This window comes from Pelodiscus sinensis, chromosome 5 (genome assembly GCF_049634645.1).
Source record: "Pelodiscus sinensis isolate JC-2024 chromosome 5, ASM4963464v1, whole genome shotgun sequence".
NCBI classification, from domain to species: domain Eukaryota; kingdom Metazoa; phylum Chordata; order Testudines; family Trionychidae; genus Pelodiscus; species Pelodiscus sinensis.
In genome coordinates, this window is record NC_134715.1 from 52,609,021 (window position 1) to 52,632,863 (window position 23,843).

The 23,843-nt window shown below is 40.3% G+C and overlaps 1 protein-coding gene across 2 annotated transcripts; it reads left to right on the forward strand.

Moving 5' to 3' along the window:
• The first annotated feature begins 127 nt into the window (after window positions 1-127).
• On the forward strand, window positions 128-22,572 carry TMEM184C (transmembrane protein 184C). Of its 2 annotated transcripts, XR_012904147.1 has the most exons (11): window positions 128-493; window positions 5,011-5,141; window positions 5,240-5,276; window positions 7,935-8,140; window positions 12,378-12,452; window positions 14,179-14,272; window positions 15,509-15,621; window positions 16,844-16,943; window positions 17,517-17,688; window positions 18,166-18,601; window positions 21,867-22,572. XR_012904147.1 is itself a non-coding variant. In XM_075930004.1 (10 exons), the coding sequence occupies exons 1-10, from the start codon at window positions 377-379 to the stop codon at window positions 18,459-18,461; spliced, it is 1,341 nt and encodes a 446-aa protein (XP_075786119.1). In that variant the 5' UTR covers window positions 128-376; the 3' UTR covers window positions 18,462-20,097. The 2 variants fall into 2 exon arrangements, 1 of the variants encoding a protein (XP_075786119.1); XM_075930004.1 differs by lacking the exon at window positions 21,867-22,572 and having other exon boundaries at window positions 18,166-20,097.
• Window positions 22,573-23,843: the final 1,271 nt, after the last annotated feature.

Sequence of the window (23,843 nt, forward strand, 5' to 3'; positions counted from 1 at the left end):
AAAACACGCATTAACCAATCGCCGTTTCACGGATCACTCGAACCTCCCGCCCAATCACAGGTCTGGAATGGGGATGGGCTCGCGAGAGGTTCGGCCCACTGGCAGCCAATCAGTGGTGCGCTGCGAGAAGCCGGAAGTGCAGTGAGGAGCCGGGGCGGAAGTGGCGCCGAGAGAAGTTGTTGCTTGGAGTCGTAGCACCCGCGTGCGGCGGAGCCGGGGAGGGGCCGGGCCGCGCTGCGTCCCGCAGGTGTCGGTGGGATGGGCCGGCTGGCCGGCGAGTCCCGGCCGCTGGTGTCCCCGCCGCGCGTGCGCTCCAGGCCGGCTCCCAGCACCTGAGCCCCCCGGGTGGAGACAGCGAGGCGCCGCGGCCGGGACCATGCCGTGCACCTGCGGCAACTGGCGGCGGTGGATCCGGCTCCTGGTCGTTGTTCTCTACGTGGTGGGGCTGCTGGTGGCGGTTCCCTTGTGCGTGTGGGAGCTGCAGAAACTGGAGGTAAGCGGCCCCCGAGCCTTTCCCCCTCCCCTAGCAGAGCCTATGGGCCGGGGTGTGCGTGGGCCGGGCCAGGCTCCGGGCACGAAATAAACAAGCAAGACTGTGTCCTTAGCGCGGGCACGCTGGTGCGAGCACACGCCCATGGGCTTCCCCCCCTCTTCGGCAGGCTAGCGTCAACACGGCGCTGGGCTTTGAAATCCAAAGTTTACACATTCCACCACCGCCGGTAAAAACGGAGTGTATGTAGAAACATCACTTTCTTGTTTAGTGGCACACGCTGTGCATCTCTGGCAACAGTTATCCGATTTCAGTCTTCCATCTGTTCCTGCGACCAATCCAATGGCTTGTTCAAAGCAATCATTGTAGGCTCATTTCCTCTTCAGTTCCTTCTTGTAGTTAGCGGCAACGTTACCTTTATAAACCCAAAATCTTATTTACAAACCCTGCCTGTAGACTTAGAGTTTGAGTGATGTGACAGCAGAAAAGTTAATTGAAAACTCTTAAGGCAAGGAGTCTGGCTCTCTTAAGTCTTAAATTTTTCTTAGTGCTAGTTTGCGCTTATTTGAAACGACCACATGTTAATGTAAACATGTACAAAAGCACAATGTAAACAATGGAGAAGTAGGCATTTGTTCTCCTTTAGGATCAGTATTCTTATTTTAACAATAGAGGGTTAACTGTTCAGACATAAGTGATTATATTGGTTTTCTCTTTAAAAGTGGAGTCATTTGCCACTCAAGCATGAATGGGGAATCTGTCAATACAATACACTGTACAAGTTTCAATGCATTTATACTAGTTTAATAGTCTGATCTAGTGGTGGGGAATGTCCAGCTCATGGCCAAATCCAGCTCCTGCCTAATTTGATCTGGCCCATGGCAAGTCTCAGTGTTGCAAGCAGGAAGCCTTGAGTCTCCGTGCCAACAGTCCCTCCCATCGAGCTGGAACCACAAGTGCTACCTCATCCCTCTTCAGGGGAAAGCTAGGGTGCCAGGCTAGTCAGCTGTGTACACTGCAATCAGAAACGCTCTTGAGTCTGAGTGAGCCTGTCCCTGCAGCTTCTGTTGTCAGGTCAGTGGGAGCTGTGGGGGGCAGTGACCCCAGCCATGGATGATGCACACTGCATACAGCCACCTTGCCATGTCATGGGAACTAAATAGTCTGAAGTTAGCAGCACCCAAGAGTGAGCCTATAGCTCTCATTCCTTCCTGCACCCCAACCTGCTGCCCCAGCTTTAAGCCAGTTCCTGCAGCCAAACTCTGTCCAAGAGCTGAAACTCCATCCTCCACTCCAAACTTCTCAGCTCCAGTCTGGAGCACCCTCCGACATCTTGAACCCCTCACTCTGCTACCTAACAGCCTAGAGAAAGCCCCAAACTGCCACATACCCAGAGGCAGCCGGGTGTGTGTGTGTGTGTGTGTGTGCGCGCGCAGTTAGTTGTTAGGATTAACCAATAAACCGAGGCTTAGTAAATTGGTGTAGTACTTCACTGACATTGAGGGGAGGAAACCTCTAATATAGACACTGACATAATTAAGTCAACGTAAGCATCCTTAAATCAACGTAAGTGTGTAGTGTAGATAAGCCCTAAGTGAGTTAAGACCAAGTAACCTCCATTTTTTTCCTTGTTCTTTCATTGCCTGTGCTTTATGCTATGTGCATGAGGGAAATACTTACCACAACATCTACCTTATTTCCACCTTACCTGTTTCTGAGATCATGTAGTGCTTTCTTCTCTCTTTATCTTGTTTAAGTGTTCCTGACTATCAGAATTAATTCTGAAGTCTAAATTCTCATAATCAGACTAGGGATGTTAGGATTAATTGATAAGACCAGGCTTATCAGTTAATCATTTACTCAGTTATACACTATCAACTCCATGCACTCACCTACCCCTTACTGTATCAGAGGCAGCAAGGATGCGGGAGCAGGCACCCCACAAGCACCAGATTCACCTGCCCACCCCACCGCCATGTTGTTACCTTTGATAGAGAGAGAAAGAGAGCAGCAGAGAGGGTGAGGGAGGCAGGCTAGAGCTGATATGCACAGAGATCAGGCTCTCAAGCAGGCTTCCCTTGTGTGCCAGCTCCGTGAACCTGCCTGCCACCCTCCTTGCTGTCTTCTACAGAGGCAGCAGGGGGGCAGGCTGGAGCTGGTGCTGAGGGGAATTACTTAAGCCATCAGAGGCAGGAGTGGGGAGGGGCAGGGAAGGCTGCTGTGAAGCAGCAACTGTGGACCCACCGCGGACAGGGGCTCGTCCATGGCAGCAGTTCCTCTCTCCTTGGGTTCGGGCTGAACTCCTTGTGGACAGAGGCTGCTGTCGCAGGCCAACCTCTGTCCTCATGGAACTTGGCCCCCACCCCTCTGTGGATGGGCCTGCTGCTACCTCATGCCACTGCCTCTGTATCAGAGGTGGCAGGCAGCCATTCTGTGCAGGGAGCTGTTTATTTTTCAATTGGCTCCCCTCATGGACCAGCTTCCTCCGGCCCCACCCGTAGTACGCAAGAACTATTGCAGAAGAACACATGCACACAGCCATGTGCTTTTGCGCAAGAGCATCCATGGCAGTGTGGACGCTCTCTTGTGCAAGAAAGGTCTGATGGCCGTTTTAGCCATAGGGCTTTGTTGTGCAAGAAACCCCTGCTGCGTGTCCACACTGTCCTCTTGCGCAAGAAGCCCTCTCTTCCCATGCTTTACTGTAAACTTTGCGCAAGAGCGGATGGGCTGTGTGGACGCTCTGCGGGTTCTTGCGCAAGAACAGCTGTTCTTACGCAAGAACCTGCCAGTGTACACATAGCCCTAGAGATTATTCAATTACGTGATAGCTAACATCTCTAACTCAGACAGCTGTGCTCCTTTCTAGATTATAAGTAAATTTCCTTGTTTTATCTAAGCACTGACAGCAAGTTACATTTCTGTTCTCCTTTCTGCATTTTAAACTTGACCATTTTATGTTCACATCTAAAAGCTTCTCTCAGAAATGTTACCTTCCTTTCTCTCTATCCACTGGATTTGCATTGTCTCACCCCACCATTCTTCTTAAGCCTGCCTCACTTTGCTTGATTTAAACCTCAGCTTTATACTGTTGAATTGAACAATAACTTCAAACCTTATACACCTGTGTTGGGCAATGGCAGGCATTGAAGATCTGAAGTTAATTGAAACTGCATAGCCTTTATGGTATTTGGGGCTGTTCTGTTTGATATATCAACATCTCATGACTGTTGAAACAATAAATAAATGTGTATGTACTAAAAATATGGCATTGAGCTTACAGTGACCATGTGATTTGAAGCTGTTCTCTTTGATCTCACAAGCAGTGTTAAAAATTCCTTTCTAAAAGCATTCTCAAAAGTCAGCACTTGGCCATAAGCTTATTTGGTTTAATGGTGGTATTTTTCTTTAGTTTTATTGAATCTCTTTAACTCCGTTTAATGACCTAGTATAGCTCAACTGCATTAGCATATGACCGTGGTTTTCAGTCTTTGATCCATGGACCTCCTGTATCTAAGATTTCCATCTCCATTTGAAATTTGTTAGTGTCTGCAAATGAAAAAAGTTGGAAAGCACTGATGTATAGAAACTTAGTGAAACTGCAGCCACTTATTTTATGACTCAAATACTCACATCTTAATCTGTGTTAAATATACAATACTCATTCATTAAGTACGGTTGTTAAATTACATTACAGATTTGTAGTGTTGTCTACCTCAGTTGAGTAATGTACACTTTTATTTGATTCCTTAAAATGACATTGTTACACGTATAATAGAATACAAGTTGAACCTCTGTGGTCCTGCCATGGATATTGCTGGACCAGAGAACCTGGGAAACCCAGTGGCAGGGAGTCCTAGTAGCTCCAGGGCTGCCTGCGGAGCCATTAGCAGAGAGGCAGAGTTGACCTCCGACAAACTCCCTCATTTGGGATCAAACAGTTCCTGAAGGCGCCGGACCAGGAAAGTCCAACCTGGATTGCTAATTAGTTGTTCCTTCTTGAACTTGCACTTACTAGTGTTGTGTTTTCTCTCTCTGTGTGTTAATTTCTGCATAATCAACATACTAGTGCAGTCATATTTCCCATATTCATTTTAATTTCCTTCAATTGTTACTTTTAATAAACAACTTCAATTTATTATAAAGTTGTTTCTTTTAGGTTGGTTTGCGGCCACTACTGCATGGGAAAAAAAGAACCAAAAAGGACTTAATGTGGGATCACTCCCTGGATCAGTATTTCTGTCTTTTGTGTTTTTCCTCGCATGTATCAAGTACACTTTATTTTGGTAACTTTTAATTACTTGATTTTGAACACTTTTAAACACACCTCTTTCACGCCTACAGTTGTTTACTGAATCCCCTCTTATCTTGTATTTTATATGTTCAGTATGTAATGCTGTTGTATTATTTAAGGGGCTTCTGAAATTAAGAAATACTTTAAAACTGATTAAAATGGTAGAGATATCAGTATAGTAAATTACCATTACTTTTTTTTATCTGTTCTTCCCTCCCTCCCTCCCAAGGTTGGAATTCACACCAAGGCATGGTTTATTGCTGGAATTTTTCTGCTGATGACTATACCAATTTCTCTTTGGGGAATATTGCAACACTTAGTTCATTATACTCAACCTGAATTACAAAAACCAATAATAAGGTAATACTTTGCATATTCTTTGCTGCTAATATTAAATTTCATTCCTGGTGATGAAAATACTTGCAGTAATCTCAGATCTTCTTTTGTCATTGATGCAGGATTCTATGGATGGTGCCGATTTACAGTTTAGACAGTGTAAGTATGATCTTTCTAGTCTCTAATTTGCAGTTGTTTGAACAACTGTGTTTTGCTTGCTCTGAGGGAAAGGGAAATGGAAACCAATGTAATACTTCACAGAACAATGCTAATGTGAAATCATTGCTGTAAACCTGACATTTCTTCAAATGACCTCTGCACACTCCTACTATGCTAGCAATCTGCTCTGGTGGGGGGATCTTCTGCTAGCAGTGTCTGCTGAACCACACTCATCCACCTTCCTAGTCTTCCCCTCACTCTCCTAAGAATAAGTCTTTAAAAGGGGAGTGGTGCTCTAGTCCCCTCAGTTCAACAGCAGTACCAGACAGACCAGTAATGTCCAGCCTTTTCAGAGATTCTGTGCCTTAGTGATATGTGTTAATTGATTAGGACTGGTGATTGTTGGCAGGATTTTTATTTATAAAGTTATTTCTTTAAGCTTTATTAGTTAATGGATCCAAAGGAGAGAGAAGATGTAGAAGCCGGTTATGCCCACAAAAGCTTGTGATACCATCTACATTTTTTGTTAGTGTCTAAGGTGTTGCAGAACTATTTGTTAAAGTTTTTTTTCCAGTTACAAACTGACGTGGCTACTTCTCTGAGTCTTTTGAATACTAGAAGGCTTTCATTGGCTTATTTTCCCCAAAGAATAAATGAGCAGCCTAAAATTCCACTGAAAATATTGTTCTCCACTCCTGGAGAACCCTAAGGTGTCAACCTCTGCTAACAGAGGTTATCTTCATTTGTGCACATCTTTGGGTCCCAGTAAGTGTCTTGCCCAGTACATCGTTTCTGACAGCAGCGCTGAGCCACATTCCAAACCCCTTTCAGATACAAAGGGGTCAGAAGATCTGTTTTAGTTCCATCCTGGTAGTACATTGTGTTGCAGTCAAAGGACTGAATTCTTCAATTTTTTTAATCTCTTTTCAAGAGAGGAATGTGAAGGGACATAGCAAAGGAGCTAGCTGGCCAAGGAGGGAGTGTACAGCAATAGAGGCTATCGGGGATATTCTGTGAAGTGGAGTGGCATGAGAAGGGGCTGGTAGAGGAAAATTATTTTAGATTTTTGCCGTGCATAAAACTACAAATATACTCTTCGGTGAGGATTATGTCCTTGTCATATTTCCTCAGTGTTTTTGATGCTCAAAAAATTAGACTTGGTGATGGTTTTTAAATGAGAAATTGCGTGTCTTCTCCCTCTTTGACTGAAGGAGATTTTGCTCAGATTTCTATAAAAAAAGTTGTCTTTGGGTAAAGCACAAGTTTAAAAAAACTTCATCCCAAACATGAATATTTCATATAGCTTTTATCTGCAAAGATCAGGAAAAAAGAACACAATGGAAATTATTAGTTAGCTAAACCAATACATTTATAGGTTATGTGACTTTGCTGCAGATATGATGTTTCAGCTGTGTAAAAGGTGAGTATCTTTAGAAATGTGACAAGCATATTTAAAAACTTATACCCATGTTATGTATGGTCTAACTGAAGCACAGCCAAATGGGTGGCAACATTGCAAATAAGCCTCTACTAAAGATACAGTTGCCTAATTTCTAATCCAAACCTCTGGTTGCTTATAACTCAGGCAAACTCCAAGATGTGAAGCATTTCAAAGAAAGTAAGACTTCTTATTTAGATTAAACAAAAGTCTTTATTATGGAGCTATGAGGTGTCTGTGTGAAATAAACTTTTCACATTATAAACTTGCAGCTGTTCTTTAAGGACTCAACTCTGAAACAAGGGATTAGAAAGTTGAAATTTCCATGCAAGTAGCCTTCACTACAAAGTGCTTGGGTATATTAAGGAAAACTGTATTTTGACAGATCTATGAACCTCTGAAAACTGAAATTTCACCATATACTAAAAAAATGCTACTGTATATAGCGCTTCCTAAAACAGTGAAGATAGAAACTGTATTCATAATGCATCTTAAGTCCTTTTTGGTGCTGCAGAACATTTAGGATTCCTTTCCAGATGTTTGGAGGGAACGTCCTGCCTGGCAGAAGGGACCCTGCTACTGCTTACTGTTGGGCAAGGAGAAAAAGAATGAGGGCCAGGAAGTCACAAGTGCTGTTGCAGACGCTCAGTGGCTTGCCTTAAATCTCTTCTCTTTTTAACTCCTTTGAAAAAGGATGTTTTTGTGATTAAATCACAGGACTGGGACTCTAATCTGGGTTCAGATCAATATTCTAACTCTTCCCTTGTGTAATCTTGGGCAAGCCACTTAGTCTGTGCCTCAATTTCTCATATACAAAATGGGGATAATGCGACTTTTCCTACGGGCTTTATGAAAATAGCTCAATATTGTGGGGCTCCCAGACCAGTTATCCTCTAGACGGGAAATTCTAAGCTCTGACTGAGGTGAGGGCAACAACAATAGGGTTCCAGTATTATCTAACCAAATAGTGCCTGATTATGGAATGAAAAATGAAATGTAACTTTAACTCTCTCCCTTATATAATATACGGTTTTCAATTACTTTGACATACTGCTGCTTATATAATTTTCTGGAGCCTTAACTACCAAAAGATGCTTATGCATAATTATGTCAGAGATATTGTCTTTAAAAGTAATTTATATGAAAAGTATTCCATCTATACTTGGATTCATTTACTTTATTTGAATGCAACTTTTTAATGTTTCCATGTTTTCTTATAGTGGATAGCTTTGAAATATCCCAACATTGCAATATATGTGGATACCTGTAGGGAATGCTATGAAGCATACGTCATCTACAATTTTATGGTATTCCTTTCAAATTATTTAACCAACCGGTATCCAAATCTGGTATTAATCATAGAAGCCAAAGATCAGCAGAAACATCTACCTCCCCTTTGTTGTTGTCCATCATGGGCTATGGGAGAGTAAGTACATTATAATATCTCTTTTAATATCTTGAATGTTTAATGCTGTGCACTTTGATACAGAAAATATGCTTGCTCATACTTAGTACTATAGTAGATGCTGCCTAGTTAAATCAATTTGCAATGTGCACACAGTACAGGTGGTTTGGTTTACCACTTCTGAACTGAAGCTTAAAGTAGTTGTGGAAAGTCTTTTCAGGTATCTGTAAAAATTACAGAATTAGATTTTTTTTTTTTAATTAACTTATGACACTGAAAGACTCCCTTGTTTTCCAAAAATAGGTATGAAAGCAACATGCACCTGTTCTCCATGATTATTCTCTTAAATTTTCCTCTTTTTGAGGCAAACTCTTTTCCAGCAGTATCCTAGAGCAGGGGCCAAATCCTGTTGTTGTAGATTTACTCATGCAGTGTAGCTCCACTGACTTCACTTCAACAGCTAATGTGAGTAACATGAGCAGGATTTGGCCCATTAACTGATCATGTTTCTAGTTGCTTCATCTGATAGATATGTCCTCTTTCTTCTGTTTGATATTTTGGTAAGTTGGAATATCATGATTTTTTTTCAGAATAACCTTGTTTTATGACTAAGAAATCAAAAGCAAATGTTTTTACATTGTTAGCAAACACATAGAACATCAGAAATAGAACTCTCTTGTGCTGTGTAAAGGTCAGGTTCTTATTGCTGAAGAAAAGGAAGCATCGGTGTCCTACAGAGTGAAACAAAACAATCTGCTCATCTATATTCCATAATCTAGTGGTTTTCAATCAATGGTACATGTATCCCTGGGGTTCTCAGGTTTTCCAGGAGGTACATCAAGTCATCTAGATACTTGCCGAATTTTACAACAGTCTATGTAAAAAACACTAGCAAAGTCAGTAAAAACTAAGGTTTCATAGACAATGATTTGTTTATCCTGCTCTGTATGCTATATATGAAATTTAAGTACAGCATAGTCATTTCAGTTGACTTAGTTTTATGGAAAATGAGAGAGTAAGCAAATTATCAGTAATATTTTTCATTAATATTGACACTTTTGTATTTTATGTCTGATTTTTTTGTAATTTTAAGTGAGGTGAAACTTGGGGGGTAAACAAGACAAATCAAATTTCTGAAAGGGGTATAGTAGCCTGGAAAGGTTGATGGTGTCAAAGACTTGGTGAGATGAATCTCATGACTGGAATATTGGTTTAGGGAGGCATATCTTTTTTCAGAAAGGGCAGGTCAGGTAAAATGAGAGGAGGTGTTGGATTATACTAGGGATGTTAAAATGGAGTTAATTGACTACTCGATGGAATTTCAATTGACTATTCAACTAGTCAATAGGCACTTCCGCATTCCTCCTTTGAAATGCACAAGAGCCCAGCAGGATCAGCTGTGGGGCAGCTGCCCCTTTAAAACCCCGCTTCTGGCATTTCAAAAGGGCAGCGCCATGGAGCCCGGGGTCAACTGGGGACTCCCCAGCTGACCCCAGGTTCTGGGGAAATGCTGTGCAGAGCCCGGGATCAGCTGGGGAGTCTCCAGCTGACCCCAGGCTCCACGGTTGCACCCTTTGAAATGCCGTGGCGCTGCCACTATTGAGTACCCCTTCCCCCTCTTCCCCTTTGCTGCCTCGATCATATAGAGGCAGCAAGAGGGAGTGGGGGAAATTGACTAGTCCACAGAGTAGCTGATAAGCAAATGCTTATTGGACAGTTGACTAGTCTTTAACATCCCTAGATTATACATCAAGAATATATACATTTGTTCTGAGATCTAGAGGGAGGCAGACCATTTGAGTCTGAGTAAAGATTAAAGGTGTTAAAAATAGGGTAACTTGATGGTACTAGTCTCCTAAACATCACCAGATCAGGAAGAGGGGGGATGAGGCATTTCTAGAACTAACAACAGAAATACCAGAATAGTAAGACCTGAGAGTAGTGGTGCGTTCTGACTACCCAGATAGCAAAACAAAAGATTTCTAATAAGTTATTCGAATGTATTGGCCTTTTTTTGGGGGGGGGGCGGTGGGGTTTTTTTGTTTTTGTGTTTTGTTTTGTTCCCGAAAATGAAGTAAACAGGGAGACAGCCATCTTAGACTTGTTTCTAACACAACAGAGAAGAATTGGTAGCAAATCTGAGGTTGGGACAGAGAGTGTCCTGTGCTAGATAGATTTCATGATTCTAAGAAAATGAAGGGATGCAGAATTGGCTTGAAAAGCAGACTTTAGCAAACTCAGAATTGATAAGAGCTCATGGGAAGAAAATCTTATAAGAGCTCATGGGGAAAAGTTATATAGGAATCTTGACAGAGGGTTGCATTAACCAGCGAGTTACTAGCCTAGTGGATGGGGATGGGGAGCAATAGATGTAATATATCTTGATTTAAAAAAAAAAAAAAAAAAAATTTAAGTAAGGCTTTTAACATGGATCCGCTTGGTAGTCTCAAACTAAGCAAGCTAAGGAAATGTGGTCTAGATGAAATTACTCTAAAGGGCACAGCTGGTTCTAAGAATACGTTTCTATTCAATTAGTAGTTAGCAATGGTTTGCTGTCAAGCTAGGGGGTGGGGATTGCATTTAGCCAGATCTGTCAAGGAATGGACAGTCCTGGGTCTGGTATTCTTCAATATTTCATGAATAACTGGGAATGGAAGGTAAGTTTATAAAATTTGCAGTTGACACCAAGCTGGGAGGTATTGCCGGCCCTTTGGAGGACAGGATTAGAATTCAAACGTACGTTTACAAATTGGATAATTGATCTGAAATTAACCAAATTAAATTTAGTAAAGATAAGTGCGAAGTATTTCACTTCAGAAGAAAAAAATTCAAATGCACATCTACAAAAGACAGTAATTAGCAATGTGCTAATACTGCTGAAAAAAATACATGGGTATATAGTGGATCACAAATTGAATGATGAACAATGTGATGCAGCTGCAAAAAGACTAATATTCTGGGGTATTATCTTGGGATGTCAAAATGCATTTATTAAGGTAGATGTGTATCTGCTAAAGTTTTCAGTGGTTACATGTTTTACACGTAGGGTGGGGGGTGGCAGCTCCCTAAGCATACCAGCTCTCGCAGAGCCCACTGCCCTCCACCACCTCTGTGTAAACATGTAACCCAGGCACATAAGTGAACTGTGTATGGGTTTACACTTTCGCATCCCTAGTGAGGGCTCTGCTGGATTACTGCGTCAAGATCTGGGCACCACACTTCAGGACTGATGTGGACAAATTGGAGAGAATCCAGGGGAGAGCAATAAAAATGATAAAATGTTTAAAAACCTGACCTATGAGAAAAGGGTTTTAAAAAACTGAGTATTGCTAATCTTGTGAAAAGAAGACTGAGGGGGAAAGCACCTGCTAAATTTTCAAATAAGTTAACAGCTGTTATAAAGAAGATTGTTGTTGTTGTTGTGTGTCCATTGAAGGTAGGACAAGGAGTATTGGGCTTAGTCTGGAGCAAGAGAGATGCAGGTTAGATATTAGGAAAATCTTTGTAAGTAATGAGGATACAGCTCGGCTACGTCTACACTGGCATGATTTTCCAGAAATGCTTAAAACAGAACAGTTTTCCGTTATATTTCTGGAAAAAGCACGTCTACATTGGCAGGATGCTTTTCCGGAAAAGCACTTTTTCCGGAAAAGCGTCCGTGCCAATGTAGACACGCTTTTCTGCAAAAAAGCCCCGATCGTCATTTTCGCAATTGGGGCTTTTTTGCGGAAAAGAAATCTGTGCTGTCTACACTGGTCCTTTTCCGGAACAGTTTTCCGGAAGCAGCCCGAACGGAAGCAGCATAGTTTTTCTGGAAAAGCACTGATGATTTTACAGTAGCTCGTCAGTGCTTTTCCGGAAAGTCAAGGGGCCAGTGTAGACAGCTGGCAAGTTATTCTGGAAAAGCAGCTGATTTTCCAGAATAAGTGGCCAGTGTAGACACAGCCCTCTAGTATAGGTTTCTAGCAGAGCTTGCAGAATCTCCATGATTGAAAGTTTTTTAAAAACAGGTCGGACAAACACCTGTCAAGGATGGTCTAGATTTACTTGATCCTGTCATAGTGCAGGGGTCTGGAGTGAATGATTTCTTGATGTGCTTTCCAGCCTTACATTTTCATGATTCTATTAATTGTTGTATGATATTTGAGCTAATTACTGAAACATTCTGGAAGTAGATTAGCTTGAAGAAAAGGACAGGAATTTTTCATCAATTGATGTCTTACATTTCTTAAATAATAAATTCTATGTTTGTTTGCAGAGTTTTATTATTTAGATGTAAGCTAGGCGTGCTGCAGTACACTGTTGTCAGACCATTTACCACCATTATTGCTCTGTAAGTATGCACATAAATAATTTGTTGTCTTTAGGATATAATCTTTGAGCTATACTGGAAAAGACTCTTTACACAGTTGGTTTTTATATTTGATTTGATGAAATCTAAAAGCATAACTTCTTTTGTTTTGCTGTATTGTAAGTGGAGCTCAAGCTGAATTGACTGTTAACTTGTGACTTCTCTGTGACCCCCGCTTATCATTTCCTGAGTTGGGGTAATGGGTATTTAACTTGGGGGGAGGCTTTTAGTCCTTCCCTTTGCTTTTTGTCAAACAAGTATTTCTCAGATTACATGTTAGTCATTGAAAGTGAGTGAAACTTTGGATGCAGGGAATTTGACTGTGCACTCTCCTGGAGTTCTGAAATAACTTTAAATCTTAAACATAGTCATCATAAAACCAATGACATCTATAAAAACTGCATTTAACATTGAAGTTACTTGAATTGTTGTTAGTGTTGCATGATTTGCAAATATTTGTGTCCTTCGTGAATTATTGCATAGACCTTATTTAAAACAGCTATATGTGTGCGGAGAGTTAAAATGTGTCCGTGTTAGGTTTCACATGGTAACAAATGGAAACTTTTTATACTGTTGAATCCATTGCAGGTGGTAAACATGCATTTCAGTTCAGGCCTCCTGTAATGGGGCTCAAAAGAATTGACTATATACCAGAAATATGTGGTTGGGACAGTGGTTAGATGAAAAACATAGTGCCCCCAATTTGCTGCTGCTGCTGCTAGGAAAAGGAGAATGTTGGAATTTTCTTTTAGCAGTTATCCTTGGAACTTGGTGAGGCAGCTTGGGAAGCCTCAGTCTTTTCAATAATTATTTTACCAGTTTAGCTCTTCTTATGCTCAGCAAAAATATAAACAGCATCAGACAACTCTTATTGGCTACGTCTACACTGGCCCCTTTTCCGAAAGGGGCATGCTAATTTTCCAGGTCGTAATAGGGAAATCCGCGGGGGATTTGAATATCCCCTGCGGCATTTAAATAAAAATGTCCGCTGCTTTTTTCCGGCTTGTAGAAAAGCCGGAAAAAGAGCGTCTACACTGGCCCCGATCCTCCGGAAAAAAAGCCCTTTTCCGGAGGATCTCTTATTCCTACTTCAAAGTAGAGCGTCCTACATCAAAGTAGGAATAAGAGATCCTCCGGAAAAGGGCTTTTTTCCGGAGGATCGGGGCCAGTGTAGATGCTCTTTTTCCGGCTTTTCTACAAGCCGGAAAAAAGTGGCGGACATTTTTATTTAAATGCCACAGGGGATATTTAAATCCCCCACGGATTTCCCTATTACGACCTGGAAAATTAGCATGCCCCTTTCGGAAAAGGGGCCAGTGTAGACGTAGCCATTCAGTATAAGTTTTCATATTTGAAAGGTTATCTTCACAGCCATAATGGTTAGAAGTTTAATTCTTTAAATGGGGAAACATTCTGCTAAATAGATAAAAATTGCCCACTTAAGCTCCTGTTCCTCACCAATAAAAACTGGAGTGTTTTTTTTTTTTTTTTTCCTCCCATATCAGAAGGGTATAGCTTCTTTTCCATTGTAAAAATACTACCATAAATATTGCTTTGTATTTCTTCCATTCTTGTATTAGCTCTCAGTACTGGTATTAATGAACATAGGTTTTTACATTCTGACTGCTGGTCATTGGGATACAAGTTAAGTAGCACTTTTAGAAAAGAGGCTCATTTGTATAATGGTTAACATCAAACTTTCTTCCAGAATCTGTGAGTTGGTTGGTGTATATGATGAAGGGAACTTTAGCTTCAAAAATGCTTGGACTTACTTGGTTATCTTTAATAACATGTCGCAACTGGTGAGTATCACAAATGTATTTTTGGTATTTTGTTAAAATTAAGATTTTCAAGTATTGGCAGGATCGCTGAAACTTTTATTAAAATCTTCTCAGTCATATCTACTAGATCCCCACTACATGTATAATAGAAGGAAAAAGTCATTCTCTACTATTTGCTTGCTTCATTATTAAACACTTCTGTAGAACATATATGAAATTTGCCATTGTGGTTAGGTAGAGAGAGAATGAAAAGACTTAGGCTGCATCTAGATTGACATGATTTTCCGGAAATGCTTTTAACGGAAAAGTTTTCTGTTAAAAGCATTTTCAGAACAGAGCGTTTAGATTGGCATGGACGCTTTTCTGCAAAAGCACTTTTTGCGGAAAAGCATCCGTGCCAATCTAGACGCGCTTTTCCACAAAAAAGCCCCGATCTCCATTTTTGCGATCGGGGCTTTTTTGCAGAAAACAAATCTGAGCTGTGTACACTGGCCCTTTTGCACAAAGGACTTTTGCCTGAACGGGAGCAGAATAGTATTTCTGCAAGAAGCACTGATTTCTTACACTATGAAGTCAGTGCTTTTGCGGAAATTCAAGCAGCCAGTGTAGACAGCTGGCAAGTTTTTCTGGAAAAGCGGCTGATTTTCTGGAAAAACTGGCCAGTCTAGACACAGCCTCCTTGTTTTAGTAAGATAATATACATCCGTTCATCACTACATCTTTGGTTCAAGTCCAGTCTGTTTGTAGTCAGTCACTACAAGTCATTTGCAACTGTTTTTTCCTTGCCATGTTGTAAATGAAATAATTTGTAATTATTCTCACTATTGGTGAGCATCATAAACTGCCACATTTGGGATTGACAGTCTCGTTGGTGTTCTCAGCAAAGTCTGAATAGGTGTGGCATTGTAGTCAAATATTAGTAGCAGTGGTTTGTACATATTAGAATTGTACTGGTGATAAAACACAGTGAGGCTTGCATGGTGACTTTCTGTGACGCCTTATTCTGTGGATAGAAGACTTTACTCTTAAGGATTGTCAATATGACATATTACTTAAACAAATTTTTCAAGTGTAAGTTTTTTAAAAATGATAAAGTAGGGAATTTAAGAACTTCTAAACTAAAACTAATCTGTAGTTTTTTCTTGCATTGTACGGAAACATTTTACATAATAAAACAGTTGCTTTAAAATAACTATGTACAAAGTAAACATAAGTAATTAAAAACTGTAAAAGGTAAGAATTTTTCTTTTCCTCTAGTTTGCGATGTATTGCCTCGTGCTGTTTTATAAAGTCCTGCGTGAAGAGCTGAACCCAATCCAGCCTGTTGGCAAATTTCTTTGCGTGAAGATGGTAGTCTTTGTTTCCTTCTGGTAAGTAAAATATTTAATCAATATTTTTTGTTTCAGGGCTTCTCACAGGAGAAACAATCTTAGGAATGTTCAGGTCACTGATGTATGCAGTCTACACACTGGGTGCCCCAAACCTCTGACTACGAGAAAATAGGACTGGATAACAGCAGATGCATCACTCAATGATTGCCCTGTTCTGTTAATTCCTTCCAAAGCAACTAGCATTGGCCAATGTTGGAAGACAGTATACTGGGCTAGATTGGGCCATTGGTCTCACCCACTATGGCATTCTGTTTAAACTACAAAAATGTACTATTGTTGAAATTAAGTTATATTTAAAATTTGTATAAAAATTTAACTAGCAAGCTTCTTTAAAAGAAATATAAAGTATCTAAGTAAACTTTATATTGTGGGAGACTAAGAACTGTTATATTTTATTCATCTACAAAACTAGAATTTCCTAACTTTTAAAATGGGTTAGAATGTTTAGGATTTAGGATGATGTCCTCAGGATTATATTCTAAGCCTTACTTATAACTCTGGTTGACTAATGTACAGTCAGCATAGCTATGTCTACACTGAAAGCTTCTTGTGCAAGGGTTTTTGTGCAAGAAGTCTTGCGCAAGAAAACGTCCACGCTGCCATGTGCGAGCTGTGCTTTTGCACAAGAGTGCCCATGGCAGTGTGGACGCTGTCTTGCACAAGAAACCTCTAATGACCATTTTACCATAGGGCTTGCACAAGAAATCCCTCCCGAGCATCCACACTGCTCTCCTGCGCAAGAGGGCTTACACCTGTTAAAGAGCTTAGCTCTTGCGCAAGAAGCCCTCTCTTACCACGCTGTACTCTAAATTTCCTTGCGCAAGAGCAGGCGGACAGTATGACACTCTGTGGATTCTTGCGCAAGAACAGTTGTTCTTGCGCAATAATGCGCCAGTGTAGACATAGCCTATAGGTGTTAGGTTACGTGAGGCTAATGAATAACTTATTGTGTTTCTGAGCAGCAATGTATTCCAGTGCAGAGGCAGTGAACCTAGGACTTCGGGAAGCTTGTTTTTTTGTCTAGACTTTTCCACTGTTGTTCTGCATGATCCCCTGGGAAACTGTACTACTTTGTGTCCATTTTTCTTTAATTTGTCTCATCTGTTAGATTGTAAGTTTCTTAGGGTGGGACTCTTTAGAAATGTGTTTAGTATAATGGGGCCTTTACGTTCTACTATAATACAAATAATAATCTTTATAGGCAAGCTGTACTTATAGCACTGCTGGTGAAAATTGGAGTTATTTCTGAAAAACGCACCTGGGAATGGCAAAGTGTAGAAGCTGTGGCCACAGGCCTACAGGTAAGTACAGCCCCTGCTTACAGGGAACTGGTAGAGGGGTAAAGTGAGTATTTTTCAAGTGAAACAGGATTGCTTGTTCACAGACACTCATGTTTCCAATGAGACTAGATTTCTGCTGCATATTGGATATTATGTGTAAGCAATGCAACTCATCTTAAATGAGTGAAGAATGTTACTTAGCACGTTGTCACCTGTTATTTGTATTGCAGAAATATTTTTTTAGTTAATCCCAACTGAGAATTTTTAACATAAATAATACATTTTTGAATGCTTTGTCACAATATATTCACTACTGAGTTTTCACTTATAGGAAGTTAGGATATGGGCTTGGATGCCACAAAGTGCCGAATTGAAACACTGTGGTAAGCTTGGTTGTCAGAGCAATCTGCCAATATCTTGCAGTGCTGCTGGTGCACAAGGAGTAGCTATTGGTGCCCCAAAGCATTGTTTTTCCAAAGCTCAGAGTGTTCCTGCCAGTTTTGCTCTGGAAATAGAGATCTAGGAATCTACATTTTGTCATGGTGATGTTCTTGCAGGACTAGATATGAGTGTGTGTCTCTCTCCTTGTTGCAGGATTTTATTATCTGTGTGGAAATGTTCTTTGCTGCTATTGCTCATCACTACAGTTTTACCTATAAACCTTATGTCCAAGAAGCTGAAGAAGGATCATGCTTTGATTCTTTTCTTGCAATGTGGGATATTTCTGATATTAGGGCAGATATATCTGAACAGGTTCGAAATGTTGGTAAGTACTTGGATGATGCATCAGTTTTATAAAATACCTTAAGGTCTGGTATTGCTGCCGTATCTGAGCACTTTACACATACATTCGATAGCAATAGTGAAGGTTTTAGTAGATATAGTGGTTTTTGGCTCTTCACCCTTGTTGGGATAAAAATTCTGTAGGGCAGGATTGTGTGTTTTGTTTTAGTGTTTATTATTATTTAATATTTTTGTTTTGGAGTAAAAATTGTTTAGGTAAGGGTGAGAGATAAAGATATGAATACTTAGTGGCATGTTTTAATTCTGATTTGCTGAAGTGATTTGTTTTCTGACTAGCTTTTTTCCTAATATTGCTGCTTAATTTTCTCATCTTCAATTTTTGGCATATTAAGGCCAGTTTCATGTAGCCCACTTACTATTTTGTACTTGATATCTACCAAACACACTCTTGGAGCTATAAAAATAATAAATAATACTTTTTAATTTGGAACAACTTTAGGAAGGACAGTTTTGGGACAGCCAAGGAAAATATTTTTTGAAGAGGATCATGAACAAAACGAGCATACAAGTTTACTGTCTTCATCTACTCAAGACCCAATTTCTGATGCTGCTTCTATGCCATCTTCACCCATGAGTGGTCACTATCAGGGGTTTGGACACACTGTGACACCTCTGACTACACCTACAACAACCACAGTATCTGATGGCATTTATAATGCTATTGTTGCAGAAGAGAATGAGGATTCCCTTGGTCCAGGACATAGTACACCTGAGAAGCCTTTGGATAAAAGTTAAGCCCATCTCCACTTGAGTGTGCTTAAGGAACCTATTCTGTACTTTCCTACAACATAGTTTCATGATGACATATTCTATTACTCTTGAAGGAGTAGTTGTTAGCTGGATAAACTGCAACTTGTCTCTCAAACAGGAACAAAGTAAGTGGTTGGAATTTCAGTTTTGAATACTGAATTTGTTTAAACTCCATAATGGATTTGAATATGTATCAGTTCAATATAAAACATGCACACCGTTTAAATTTTTAGCTCAGATTTTTAATAATCTGTTTAAGAGGGTTAAAATATTTAGAAAACACTATAGTGCCTAGCATAAAAAAGGCATAAAAATTAAACTCTTAGCACAAAAGATATCTGTGAACAAATACTCTATTGCTCTTCAAATGTGTGGGATATAGATAATGCTTCTAACTGGGGGACTTGATTTCAGGAATGTAATTTAAGCAACTAAATAGAGGAGATTTCTTATATTAAGTTTCTCTCCAATGAGTTGGTAGTAATGTGTGTCAGAATGGACTTCTGTACTTCCCCTCTCCCCTTCCCAACTCTGCTCCACACACCCCATCCTTAATTAAGATACTCTCGTTTCCAATAATATTCTGGGCATCAGCCAAAACATCCTTTTTAAAAAAGTTCTCCATACACAGGCCTAACTAAGCCTGTGAGTAAGAGACTAAGCCCAACACCCCCATTTGCCACACTTAGCATGGCAGCACTGAGTTGCTGGGATGCCTTCTAGAGAGGTACAGTCTGAGCACAGGACTGTAAGCCAGAAATGTATTGTAATTGCAAATCTAGGAAAGTAATTTACATTTTGCCACTATTTTCTCTGTCTTTAAAATGGGAATAACACTTACTTCATATGCATCCTGATAAGAATACTTCAGCTTGCAAAGTGTCAAACAGGAAAAACATTTCATAAGTTGAAGAAACTGAATTCTGTACTTAGAACTACAATGAACTTACCCCTTTCTCTTAAAAATCATTAACATGTCAAAGTAGGGTATTTCCCAACAAAATGTTTTGTCTATAAATTTTTGTTTGTGGATGTGCTGTTATCTTATGCCTCTGTATAGGTTCAAATTCAGTAGCAAACTTGACACATTGGGAGGAAAATTAAGATATTCACTAAGGTGGAATCAAGTAGCTAGTGTAATATTTAATATACTGTTACAGACTTCAGATCAAGAATATTGGCATTTATATCAGAGTTCTAAGGACTTTTCGCAAGTCTCATTAACCCTGGGGTGTATTTTTTCTATCTTAACATCAAACTTGCATTTGCATTGCATGTTTGCAACTTGGTATTTATATAGAGAAAGAAAAGTGGAGCTGCATTAGATGCTTTTAAAAGTGGTATCTGCACCATTCCACCAAAGTACTTTTTTCCAGCATTGATACTCTACAGATTTTTAATTGTAACTTCTAACTGTTTAATTCATCTTAAAAGTGCTTTTTGCAGTACTAGTGTTATGTAAATATTTTGCCTTATTCACTAGGCTGCATATTTTATAGCCGAAGTGGAGTATGTACTTAACGTATTTGAATTCGATAGAAAAGAAAACAAATCACACTTTCAATACGCCGATTCATTGCCTTCATTGTAAATAAGCAAATAAAGGTTTTATTTAAATGTGTTAATTGTCTCTTGTATTTGATTTATTTCTGAAATCTAGTTACATCCAAGATGATTTATGGTGTGGGGGGAAATTCCTTCCCCTTTTCAAAAAGATCTTAAAATGCAGCTAATCCAAACACTTCTTCAGCATTTTCAGTGTCTTCAGTGAGGCCTGAAGTGAGAAAAGGAATTTTGGCAATAAAATACACCTGGATTGATTTAGTAAACAGAATACCAACCTGCTTATGTGTCTTGATTTTTATCTACAAACACTTCCCAGGAGCCTTTTCACATAAAAACCATATTTTTAAAAAAATACATTTATAGATCCTTTAACCTCCTCCTATGATGTGGCAAAGATAGGGTAACTGGTGTGCTCAAGACCAAAGATTCACACAGTTCTAAACTTCACCTTTATTTTTCTAAATGTCAGAAAATAGATGGGATTTGTAATCTGTGTTAACTAATTGAGATTATTGGGTAAAGAGGGTATATTCCAGAAGTACATGCGTCTTCAAGGGAATGCCCTTCTGGCAGCCCCCTTCCCCTACCCACTGTGCTCTTCAGCTTCAGTGCTTCTGGCAGTTTTGAGTTGCTGGTATAGGTGATAGTAGCAAAGTTGGCCTTCGGAAGATAAGTTACAAGGATATGGCCAGATGGTAAGAAGAGCAATTTGGGTCTGTTCCTATTTTATTTTACACAGGTAAATTGTACAAGGCAGTGGAGAATCAAGATTTCCAAATTTAACTTCATATTCGTTTAATTGCTGGAGAGCGACTGATGTTTCTCCTGCCTGTTTAGTATTTCACCTGAATTACTAGCTTCCTTTTTTTATCCCTTGTTGAATATTTTTCCCCCTGGGCTCTAATATACACACATGCTGGATAGCCATCTGTGTTGGATGATTTAGGCCAGGGCTACTCAACTTTGGAAGCCCCAGGGGCCACAATGATACTCACAGCACATGCCGAGGGCTGCATATACATGCAAATAGATTTTCACATGGATGGGCATGAATACAAAGATTAAAGCAAGACTACACAACATGCAGGCCCCATGTAAGTCAGTTCTCCTTATAACAATAAAATGCAATATGTTCTACCCATATGACAGCACTTTTAATGAGTAATGACAGTCTAGGAATTTAACTATTAAAACACATCAACAGAAGATCATTATATTGACTACTTTGTTTTGGCTCCCACCTGCAGGCCGCATGTTGAGCCCCACGTAAACCCAAACTGCACTGTGTGCTGCAAACAGGCGGCAGCAGCCCACAGGTGGTGTGACAGTAGCCCTGATTTAGGCACAGCAAATCCTGCATCTTGGCATAGGGTTTTTATGATTCTATGTCGTGTTCCCTCCACTTTTTTCAAATTATTTTAACTAAGATGGAATTTATTTTATATGGCAGTGTGACCCTGCCATTTCTCTTAATCTCAATGATTTTTTTAAATTTCAGTACCACCCTTGTTCATCTTCTTGAAAATGTAATGTCCCAGTCTAAGTTGGTGTGCTCCAGTTCCAAAATGTTTAAAAGCTATTGATAAAATTAGATAAATTCTAGAGTAGAATCCATTTTTTATAGTTCACTGTCATATTTTTTCTGGAAGACATTCACAAGAGTTCAACATTAGCTCTTAAGTCATTCATTAATAAAATCAGAGGATGAAAAGGCCACATAGTCTCACTAGTTTCTACTGCCCCATCCTATTTCGCAGTATTTTCTGAAAATTGAATATGATGGTAACTATTGCCTCCTATTCATGTTTCTGATTTTTCTTTCAGAATCAGATGTTGCAGTTCCACAGAGAAGCACTCAACTTGCTGAATTCCATTTTTTTTTCCAGAAAAACTACTTCCTCCTCCCATTTCTTAGTATGCTGGATTCAAGTAACTCAAGGTTGCAGCTTCGGATCTTTCTCCTTTTCCTACTCAGATCCTTTGTATTATGATTCTAAAAAAATAAACATGGTCTGGAGTCTCTACTTCTAGGCAAGAAAACTGCCTTTGGTATAAGACAAGGAACCTCTCATTTGTGTTCAGTTGTATTTGTCCCTTGAAGGATTATTAAAACCTGCATTGAAGAGCCCAGTATTTGGTGATTTGGGACTTGTCTCCACTGCAGCAAGCGATCTACAAGTGGTTGATGTGTCCAACACACTAGCCATGTGTGACTAGTAAACTGTAAACATAGCACAAAGAAAAATCTACTGAGGGCTTCTCTGCATAGAGCAGCGATATTTTCTGGTGTGATTTCTAAAGTGCAATGTGGCATATTAATTTTATATATAGACCATGGTGGTGCTCAAACATACTAACAGCACTATATTAAGCACACTAGGTATTCTTTAATGCCCACTAGCATGTTCTACATGGATCAGTCCATGTACAGCACATTAGAAATTAGTCCCATGGGACACATTTTCCCTTTAAAGTTGATCAGTTAGATTAGGAAAGCAAGAAATAATTACTATATATATATATATATATATATATATATTAATCTTAACGTGGAAAAGCAGTTTTGATCATTGCTTTTCTCTCATCAAATGAGACGCGCCAGCTAGGCCTGATCCACATTAAGAGGGACAGTTGACAATATATTTAATTCCAGCTACATAATTATCTTAAATTGCATTTTAGGGTCACTAGCACAGCAGAAGGTTGACGGCAGCACATGCTCCCTTTGACTTCTCTTACTCCTTGGCAACGTCTAGACTGGCATGATTTTCCGGAAATGCTTTTAACAGAAAAATTTTCCGTTAAAAGCATTTTTGGAAAAGAGCGTCTAGATTGGCACAGACGCTTTTCCACAAAAGCACTTTTTGCGGTAAAGCGTCCGTGCCAATCTAGACCCACTTTTCCACAAAAAAGCCCCGATCACCATTTTCACGATTGGGGCTTTTTTGCGGAAAATAAATCTGAGCTGTCTATGCTGGCCCTTTTGCGCAAAAGGACTTTTGCCCGAACGGGAGCAGCATAGCATTTCCGCAAGAAGCACTGATTTCTTACAGTAGGAAGTCGGTGCTTTTACGGAAATTCAAGTGGCCAGTGTAGACAGCTGGCAAGTTTTTCCAGAAAAGCGGCTGATTTTCCAGAAAAACTAGCTAGTCTAGACACAGCCCTTGTGAGAAACAAGACTATTAGCAGACTAGGAGTTCATACTGGAGCTTCAACCTCCTGCCTCTAGCAAAAATGGAGCTAGCTCCAGCTTCCTGCAGCATATGGGGGGGGGGGGGGGGGGAAGAGAGGCAAGGGGAGTCCTGAGGCTCTGTGCCAGACCCAGCTTCTCAGGAAACATATGCACAGTGGTGGGCAGGGATGGAGAAGTGCCTACTTCATGAGAAGCCAGATATGGTGTGGAGCCTCAGGACCCTTGCCCACCCCAAATGGCATACTGAAGGAAGGAAGAGAAGACACAGTACACTCTTTCCCTGCCCACAAGAGCGCAAGTGCACTTTGTCTTCCCTGTGCTCCAGATGAAGGGCTGGGGGGGGAGGGGGGGGGGCGCGGAAGGGTAAAATGGTGGCACAGGATACAGCATGGCTGGATTTTTTAAAGGAGCCACATGTGCTGCTTGCAGTGCTGCCCACAGATCCTGCCCCAGAGATCCTCATCCCTAGAGACCCCTGGGTACTGACCAAGCTACCCCTGCTACCTCTTCTCTGGCCAGACTCCCACCAGCATCCTCCTTCCTGGCCAGACACCTATCCCTAGTTTGCTTCTGTACCCTACTCTCCATCCAGATTCTGCACCCCCATC

What these genes read in the sequence shown, in the direction of transcription:
- TMEM184C (XM_075930004.1), top strand. Translation starts at nt 377, where the DNA reads ATGCCGTGCACCTGCGGCAACTGGCGGCGGTGGATCCGGCTCCTGGTC. An exon ending in TTACAAAAACCAATAATAAG is followed by an intron (nt 5,142 to 5,239) that starts GTAATACTTTGC and finishes TCATTGATGCAG; the next exon opens with GATTCTATGGATGGTGCCGA. An exon ending in CCATCATGGGCTATGGGAGA is followed by an intron (nt 8,141 to 12,377) that starts GTAAGTACATTA and finishes GTTTGTTTGCAG; the next exon opens with AGTTTTATTATTTAGATGTA.